Raw genomic sequence first — 9,582 nt, 5'->3', positions numbered from 1 at the left:
ATAAAGCCAAAGGGGTCAGGTCTGTGCATGAGTCTGGGGAGGAGTTTTGCCTCCGAACTGGAGCTCACCACACTCCATCCTTCACACCAGACCCATGGCAGCAGCCTGACCCGAAGCCCAACACTGCCAGCGACAGAAGAACAGGGATGGGCATCACCAGTATTAGAGCTACAGTTTTCCAGGTAGGTTATAGTAAGGGATCCAAACATCTGGATCCACATGAAAATGTGTTTTGAATCAGGGTTTCACTCTGCTGTTGTTCAGTGCAAAAGAGTTAAAAAACGATGTTATCTACACATATACATCTGTGTCTATAGAAAATGTCTGTACAAGAGGGGAAGGTGGCCTGCCCACACGCTGGGGACACCCAGGAGATGCTACAGGTCAGACTGGTTGTGTCCCATTCTCTCTCCAAGGTGTCAAGCCCCAATCAACCAGGTGGAAAACACATGAGAAAAGAATGGTTGGAGTGGTGAGGAGCTCCTCTTACCCCTCCAACCACTGGTGCCAGCTCAGACCCACTGCAGGGATGTGGGGTAGGGAGGAAGGATGGAGGGGAGAGCTCCCAACCATGGCCTGCAGGAATACAGATGCAAGATGGGAGAGGAAGGATACTTGCACACATACAGACTGGATGAGGTGATGATACCAGTCTAGAAGATGTAAGTTAGGCTGAGGACTAAGACCTCAGGATGCCTTGTTCAGCCTTCAGTGGATATACAGCCAACACCTCATCCCATGGGAGTCCTGCTCTGGAAAGCAGCCCCGGAAAGCCAGGCTGCCTCCAGCTTCAAGCTGACACCAGGATGCAGTATCCCTATTGCAGAGGTAGGTGTGGACCTGGGAGCTGGTGGGGGAGAGCAGGTTGTGCAGAGCCTGGCAGTGACCACTGCCACCGTCAGCATCACCCACAGCAGACCTGACACCGAGGAGAGCATGGGGCACATCCAGGATGAATCCAGAAACACAACTGGAAACAGGCATCGCAGGCATCCTGCTAGGAGGTCCCCAGCTCGCTGGAGATGTTTGCACCAGCCATAAGGAGGAGAAGGGATCGCTGCTCCCTGCATATGGTTTTGCTATCAGGGGAATGCCAAGCTTTCCAAAACAGTGGGTTTGCAGCCAAGAGCTGGCCTGGATTCTCTGCAGAAAGCCGGGAGGGTGAGGAACTCCCCTTCAGATGCTAAATGTGGTCTGGAAATGGGGTTTTAAAGGTCTCAGAAGCAGCAGAAGCAGTAGTTTTCAGATCTCTGGGTAGACAAGACAGGTTGTTTCAAAGGCTGGGTGCGAGGCTGCGCCTATGCCTCTGCATGGAGCCAACAGTGGCTCCCACCAGGAAACCAACCTGGTAACAAGAGACAGGCAGTGAGAACCTCACCACAGATCAGCATTGTGCTGGGGTGTAGTCAATTCCTCTGTATTAATATGACCATTAGATCCAGCCTGAACAGTGACCCCAACACCAGGAGAGTGGCAGGAGCTACAGAAGTCAGTGGGGAAGGAAAAGGACATCAAGACCCAGATGTCAGCAAAGAGCTTGCCAAGGAACAGCACTGCAAGGAACACCACATGGTTGGTGGGGGTTGACTGGGAGCCCCTCAAGACAGCAGCAAACGGGTTTCAAAATATATTACATCTTTTTATTGCCAAGCGTGCGGACCATGAAGTGTGTGAGGGACACGACACTAAGAAAAACTACAACTGGAAGGAGGGCAAAGCAGTAGGGATTTAAAAAGAAGACTACTCCTTACAACTGCCAACACTTGGGTTCAAAGAATCAATTGGAGGAAGTCTCTTAAAAGTACGGTTCTAAATATGCTGTTGGGCCCCAAAGCTTTGGAAACACACTGAGGCTTTGGTCTGGGCTAACGCAAACCGGGTGGGAAAGGAGGAAGGCAGCAGACTCTAACACTAACTCCATGGGGCCCAATGCCTGATTCTTCTCTGTGGCAAGCAGAAAACTCCCTGCCCCAGGAATAAAGCCAGGAGGAGGCTGGCAACCACTGCTGAATGCACTGAACTCAGGCCAAACGTAGACCCTCGCACTGTCCCCGCTCCCAGAGCCAGCCTTGGAGGGGACACTCTGCAGCCGAGCTGCCCGAGGCCATGGCACTGCTGTTCCTGCTCCATCAGGGTGCATCCCTTGGGATGGGATGCTGCATCATCTCAACTCTCTCCAGCTAAAGGGGCAGGGGGATGAAAGCCAGTCCCCCAGGCATGGAGAACAGCTCTTCTCAGGGGGTCCCAAGGCAAACGTCCTTCACAAGCACAGCAACTCTCCTATTCCTCTTCGCTATCCCCAGCTCTGGGAAGCAGCATGTACTCAATGTGATCACTCACCCAGCAGTCCCAGGGCTCCAATATGGACCTGGGGCCAGCCTCACTGAAGCCAGCCACGTTTCCTTCTTCCTCAACCAAAACACGCTCCTTATCAGACCAGCACTGAGAAACCAGAGCTCAAGTACATTCTTCTCGGAGAGGGCAGCACAGGGACTGTGCGAGCCCACGCTGGCTTGGGAAAAGGGACTGGAAAGGAAACCTATGTTAAAACTGGTACTAAAGTGCAACAAAAACGTCCTAAACCCTTTTGAAATTAACCACAGGAAGAGGGGTCTGCAAAGCTTCAAACTTCCAGTTACTGCAGGGCACCCTTAAAACAAACCCAACAACAACCAGGTAAGAGCAGACCAAGGAGCCCTTTGGTGAAGCAAATCCGAGGCCACCGCAGAGGGTTTCAGCTCCTGGGGTCAAACATTATATTTAGAACATGTGGAAAGGAAGAAAGTTAAAGCAGAAAAAAAAAAGAAACAAAACCAAAAATACAATTCTTGAATCCTGCACAACGAAACAGTGAAACTTTTTGGTGTTTTCAAAAGAAATCCCAACAGACAGCCTGGCATAACTTTATCTGTTTCCTAAGGGAAGAGATGCCCGTTTGACCCCATGACTCAGGGCACCATGTGCACTGGACATGTTCCATCCTTCCGTATGTCTCAGCATTCCTCCATTCATAAAACCAAATCACTAGGATCCTTCCTGTTTACTCTTCAGCCTGAAAGGAAAAACCAAAACTGAAGCTAGATGGAAGATAGCCAGAGGGAAGAGAAAGTTTTCACAGACTGGAGGCCAAGCAGCTCCACTATGAGCCTGGAAAGTGCAATCCTCAGTGTCGCCTCATTTTAACTTTCCTGGCTGGGCTTCCATCCTCCTCTTCCTCGTCACAGTCCTCCGTGTACTCGTAAGACCTTCGCCAATAGTTCTCCGAGCTGAAGTTGCTCCTTCTCCTATGTTTCGGTAAGAGGACTGAGCGCCTGTTCTCCTCTTTATCCATTTCTAGAATCCGTGGCCTATGGAAAAAGAGAACGAAGGGAGCGTGAGCACAGCCACGGCAGGATTTCAGCATTCCTCCTGCAGTTTTGCATGCTTTGAGCGCTGTGACTGACTGTTTCCACATCGCTTTCCCAGCCCTGGGCACTCAGCAGAGTAGGAACAGATCACCACATTGCACCTCCCACGGGGAAGCTGGGAATTGTGCTTTTGATGGTGCAAGTCTTTCCGTTTCCCAGAGCAAGTTTTGGTCTTTACCTCCACCAGAAACATTTCCAAATAGTCCAGTCGCCTCTTTTTAAGTGCAGTTTGTGGTTTCAATAAACATCCCTAGGGAAAAAGGGTCTGTCTCTCCTATAGGAGAACTCACAGCACGGAGCTGACCTTCTTTTTAAGCTGCTGGGGTGCTTGTGGTGCAGGATCAAACCACAGCTCTGAGCTCCTTTGTCCTCTCAAACATCAGCACAGTGCAATTGTTATTTCTACAAAGCTGCCTCTGCTCTCGCCTGTGATTGCTTCATAGCAGGACCAGGCTGGTGGGCTGCACACACCAATTATTATATCCTAGACGGCAACTGCTGAGTTCCTCTAAGAGACACCACTACATTATATCCTTGCTGTTTACCTGATGTTATACTTGAGGTTTTGAGGCCAAAGGAGGAGAAAAACAGGCTTTTGATACCCATCTATCTGCTGCAGGAATCTATGCACCACACCCCAGTAAGGTCATAAACTCACAGGATGGTTTGGGTTGAAGGGACCTTAAAGCTCATCCAGTTCCAACCCCTGCCACAGGCAGGGACACCTTCCACTAGAGCAGGTTGCTCCAAGCCCCTGTGTCCAACCTGGCCTTGAACACTGCCAGGGATGGGGCAGCCACAGCTTCTCTGGGCACATCAGGCTGCAAAGCAGCTCTCCGAGATGTGCGGATTTGTCCTGCATGATCGCTCCTCTCATCACACACCAGCCCAGTGCGTGCTCAGAGGTAGCTTTCATCTGCAGGTTTCTCTTCTTGCTGTACCTCCCCAGTCAGTCAGAGTCCAGGTGAATGAACACTGCTCATGAACACACCATCCCCACCCGCCTCTCTCCAGGACAGGTTGAAACACGGGCTGGGACCGCACAGCCAAGCCCCAGGACCAAACCCGAAGCTGGTTTTCACACGACATGCAGAGAACGCTGTCTGGGTCCTCAGGAGCACTTGGAAGTGAAGAATACCAGGAATATGCCTCACAGCTACCAGTATGTTCACACAGAGCAAGGTGGTGTTTGAGGGAAGCCTTGCTGCAGAGCTCAGGCTGTGTGAAACCTCAGCAAGGAGCTCTCCTGAAGGTCAGGCTTACACATTCACACAGTCTGGTTACACACACATGTGGCTCTGGAACCAAAACAGGTCTGAGAAGCTTCCCAAGATGACCTTCACCTTTTCCAAATAGCAAGCCCTCCCTTTCTCTCTCCCAAGACTGCTTTCATAATATAATTTAACGCAGCTGCACAGGTTGCTTGGCAATAGAGGTCAAAAATAATTAGCTGCAGGGAAACTATTGTTTGGAATGACTGCATTATCAAGAGCCAGCCAAATCTATTGCTTCTTCATTATGCCACTCACAGGATAAACAATGTAAGCTGCTTACAGCCAGAGCTTAGCCTCCACAAGCCTAGGAGGAACGTATAAAGAACTTGGTTGTGATAAAACAGATCTGTACACTACAGAAAGCACCTGGGAGGTGCAAACTAGGATGTTTTGAAGTGTGTTGTGCAGCCTCTCTTATCTGACACCAGGACAGACATGCACAGCCCTAGAGATACCATCCAAAACATTGCTTTTAGGAGAGATCATCCTACCTGTGAGCAGCATCAGGATCTGCTTTGCGATGGGACCGCTTTGGTTTCAGGATCTGGTCCCGGTTGCTCCCCGATAGACGCTCAGAGTTATAACCTGGTGGCAACACAGAGCTACTCAGGGATTTTGTTTCCAATCGAGGTGCATCTAGTCTTGTTCTGCAAATATTTAAAGAGAAGAGAATTTGCAAGGAGTTTCTACTGAACCACTAGTGTGCTGCAGCAGGTACCTGCCCTAGATGTGCTGAATAACCTTCAGCCCCAGCCACACAGCTCAGGACTATTATGCTCAACAACAGAACAAGCTGCAGCTTTCTGGCACTTGAACCTTCAGCTTCAGCCTTTGCTGCCTTGGTTAGAGGGACACGTGTAGTTATGAGGTGAATACAAATGGTGCTGCGCTCATCAGAACACCAGTTATGGGATAGAGGCACTGGAGCACTTGTGAAATCCTATGAAATCACAGTGACTCGTCGATAACTCACAGCTCCTGTGAAGCCACCTGTGAAATTCGTCATCACCTACATCAGTAATAACTGCTTCCACGTGGAAACTCCCTCCTGCCTGGAGTTCTCATGGGGTCAGGCGTTTCTCAGCTTGACTAAGAGGTTTAAAGAGTTGCAGCACGAGTCAGGAGAAGGTCTAACCAAGAGAAGCTGCACCCACATCCCTTCCGCAGCACAGCACACGCTCAAGCAACACCAGAGAGCAAACACAGCTCGTCCCAGAGCAGAGCTTTCACTGGCACAGGCTCTGTTGTAGCCTTGCACACATGGAGGGAGGCAGCAGGAAGGAACACTTGATGGTGCAGTTCATCACAGTGCTATCACCATCTCACAGCACAGTTACTATCTCAACTTACAAGCTCTGCTAAAACACAGACTGAAGCCTAAGAACGGGCAAAACATGCTACAAGGTGGTGCTTGGTGCTCCAGAATGCCATCTCCAGGAGGATCCAAGCCACTTCCCAGAAGGAAAGGCACCCTGCTACTGTTGTTGCAGCCTGTCTCCCTCCTTTGGCTGAGAGGTGAATATGTAAGAGGTTAGGGTGATATAAAGGGGAGAATCACTACTTGCTCTCTAGTGCTGAACTTCAGCACCTGAGGGAGGTTTCCACAGAAGAATCCCAACCTAAAATCCCATTAGGAAGTACATCCAGTTGCCAAACTTCCTCTCTGCTACCATGAGAGCCTGTTCAGTGAAGCAGGGTGATGCCGGGCTGGCAATTGTGAAACTGAGCAGACCAGCCCTACTCCATCCAGCATGCCAGAAACAAGGAACACTTCCACAGGCAACTGCCTGCTTTAGTCCACAACACCATCATCCTGAGTTGTTCCCAGCTCCAGGACTGGACCCAGTCCAGGCAGAAGACCAAAGGCATTGTGGATCCTGCCCTGGACAAGTTATGTGGTTTAAATACCTCTCAAATTCAACAACTACAGGCCTGCAATTAAAACAAACCACCGAATGTACTGCAAGGGCAAAGGAACACCAGCCATGCTCACGCTGTCCACAGAGCAATGCAGCTATGAGCTCCAGGAGCAAGACACTAAAATGGAGAACAAACCACCTACCAAAGTCCAAGTTAAATAGAATAACTCTGATGTAACTGCTTACACATGGCAGCATAAGCCCTCTAAAATGACTTTCAAGACCCAATTCAATAGGTCTCATTTCCATCCTGCCTCCCACGTTACCTCCTTCAGCATCTCATGAAAGAGAGCACCGCTCCTCCCTACTCCAGCCTCTTGCTCCAAAAGCTTCCAAACCTGTCTGTCTCCTCGCAGTCCTGCACTCCAGCACGCAGGGAACACTGTAAATATCATCACTCTACAGCACTGAAGTGTTTATGACCTACTTGGTAACCACATTGCTCCCGAGCATCCTGCAAAACCCAGCCACTTCTCCAGCTCGTGCCGTTTCATTCTGCCACTGCCAGCAAAAACCATCTCTAGATCCACACACTCTAAGTACAGGCAAGAGCAGATCCAGATGTCTGGGACCCAGCAGGCTCTGGCAGCCTAATCAGAGCCAAATATCCCAGCTCCAGGCTGCAGCAAAGCTTTGCTCTACACCCCAACTGATCTGATCCTGCTGGAAAACTCAGGGTTGATCCTTACCACGAAGATGAGGAAGAGGAGTTTTATGTCAGCTGCTCCCAAGCCTCTCGTGCTAACAGGCTACCACTGGAAGTAGCTGTTTTCCTGCTTGCATAACACACGATGTCAGACTGCACAAAGTCGCATGATCCAGGAGTGGGGAATGGCATTTGCTGCAGGAATACATGCCGCGGGGATGCGAGTGCAGAGGAAGGTCACCGCAGCCCTGCTGTGCATGCATGCATGCATGCACATGAGATGCCATCACAAGGGAGAAGCAGCAATTAATAAGCTCTATTTGGCAGCCATCAGAGTGCACCCTTTGCCAACCAGGCGATTGCCATGTATCCACCAGGCTGCTGAGCTCTGTGGAGATTACACATTGAGAATTACCAGGGGGTTTCCACTGTGCTCAAGAGAAAAAAGCCTGTTGTGGTTTCATTCAGCCTCCCATTGCAGAGACACTCCTGCTCTAACACTAAGCAAATCAGGCCCCTAAAACGAGGGGAAGTCAGAAGGACACACTGCTACAGGATGGCTAAGCAAAACCAGCCAATACGCTCTGCTAGGAGCTAACAGGCTTTGTCTCTTCAGCAGCCATGCACCAGGTCAGCCGGGTGCTTCTCTGCAGCTATGTGTTCACCCAGTTGCACATTGAGGGCAGTCAGGCAAGACTGAAACAATATGACACCCTCAGCTTATAGAAGATGGCAAAAACAAGAGGAAGAGCCAGTTTAAACAAGTGTGTTGGATATTTGCATCATTTGGGCAGCTTTAGCTTATTTAGCCAAGCCTGTCTTTCTGAGGGAACTGCTCCACAGCCTGGGACAGGCAGCTTCCCTATCCCAAAGCCCAACTAGAGCAGCTACTAGATTTGGAAGTGCTTTCCACTGGTGTTTATCAGCACTCGCACTGCTTGCCATTGGCTGCAGTAAGCAACAACATGAAGGTAACAGCCTTTTAAGTTCTTATCACAACCCTTAAACCCCACGTAGCAATAAGCAGCTATTGAGTGGTTTGCTTCTAATCTGTCTTTCATCCCACTCTATCACCTGCCACATCTCATCCTGCCTCCCCAGGTCTGTGCTGATTTTGCCTGGCTGATGCCTCAGGGTTGATGTTTTCCTTGCCTTCATCTCACGGGTCTCTCTAACCAGATGTCCAACTCCACTCCACTGGCTTTGGGCCATATCTTCACAACGTTGCCAAACGTGTTCTGAAACCAACTAAGCCATCCAAAAGCTCAGCAAGTCTGAATCTAGACCGCTTCTCTGCTAGCCTTACGCTAGCCTGGGCAACTGCAGCCCTGCCACCAATGCCCACGCTTCCAGTTGGGTTTATAGGACTCAAATTGTATGTTTTCACTTGCAGAAAGATTTCTTGACAGCAGAATTACTGCTAACACCTTCTAAGGCACAATCAACACGGGTCAGCGTGTGGCAGTCGCATTTTTGCATCTCCTAGGAGAAGGAACTGACGAGAGAGGACATTTCTGGGCACAATAAAAAGTTACAGTGAAGGAGTTTGGGGAGGGTTGGCTTATTTTTTATCCATTTTCTTAGAAGCTTTAGGAACAAGCATTGGTTGATGAAATGCCATCAAGACAGTGCATCTTCTAAACCAGCTTACAGAGCCTGGCTTCCCAACAGCAACTTGAAGGACAAGCTCTGTAAAGTGATCACTAAATTCACTGCATCTGTTTCCCTTCAAAGCCATGCTATGAAGAAAACTTCACCTGCTTCAGAGCAGACTCTTCATCGTAAGCATCAGCTCCAAAGGACCACGCAGGTAACTCACAGATGTGGGTATCGTATGATCAGACACTTGAATACATGGCCCCAAACAAGAGTTTGAAACCCTAGCTGTTTGGAGCTAGGCAGGCAACGAAAGCCAGGTGTTAGGACACAAACAGGGCTTGCAAACCCAGGCATTACAATGAAGTACTGCTGCACAGAGCCAAGAAGTGATTAACTCTGCAGTAACAAGTTCCACCTACTTCCACCATGGGTACGGCAAGGCACAAGCGAGCATGAGAGTGACATCTAATCAAGATGTAAGATCAAGCCAGCAAATTAACAAGCGAGGCAGTTTTAAAGTGTTGCTTTAAAAGCACATCACGCCACCACATCCGAGTTTATCTCAGTGTCCAGAGGGCTTCAACACTTACTTTCGAAGGATGATGACAGCTCTTCTCTCCTTGATGTCCTGTGGTCGAATACAGTGTGTAATTTCATCAGCTGCATAGCCACTGACAACAAAAACAGAAAGCCACTGTGAGAAAACGATAGGTAGAAAGCAGCCTCAGCAACTCAGT

At 49.5% G+C, this 9,582-nt stretch overlaps 1 protein-coding gene across 1 annotated transcript in view; it reads right to left on the bottom strand.

Annotated features, from left to right (window-relative positions):
- Positions 1–2,681: 2,681 nt before the first annotated feature.
- Positions 2,682–9,582, bottom strand: part of ALKBH5 (AlkB family member 5, RNA demethylase) — a gene marked incomplete at its 5' end in the record, with an annotated part of 12,612 nt that continues 5,711 nt past the window's right edge. Inside the window, 3 exons of the mRNA XM_010022402.1 lie at positions 2,682–3,347; positions 5,173–5,328; positions 9,436–9,516. Coding sequence (XP_010020704.1) covers positions 3,164–3,347; positions 5,173–5,328; positions 9,436–9,516 — 421 coding nt within the window. The remainder of the gene's footprint in view (positions 3,348–5,172; positions 5,329–9,435; positions 9,517–9,582) is intronic.

Source organism: Nestor notabilis, unplaced genomic scaffold, assembly GCF_000696875.1.
Source record: "Nestor notabilis isolate BGI_N333 unplaced genomic scaffold, ASM69687v1 scaffold22099, whole genome shotgun sequence".
Taxonomy (NCBI): Eukaryota; Metazoa; Chordata; class Aves; order Psittaciformes; family Psittacidae; genus Nestor; species Nestor notabilis.
The sequence above is the reverse complement of the archived record's forward strand: the minus strand, read 5'-3'. Positions and strand labels throughout refer to the sequence as shown.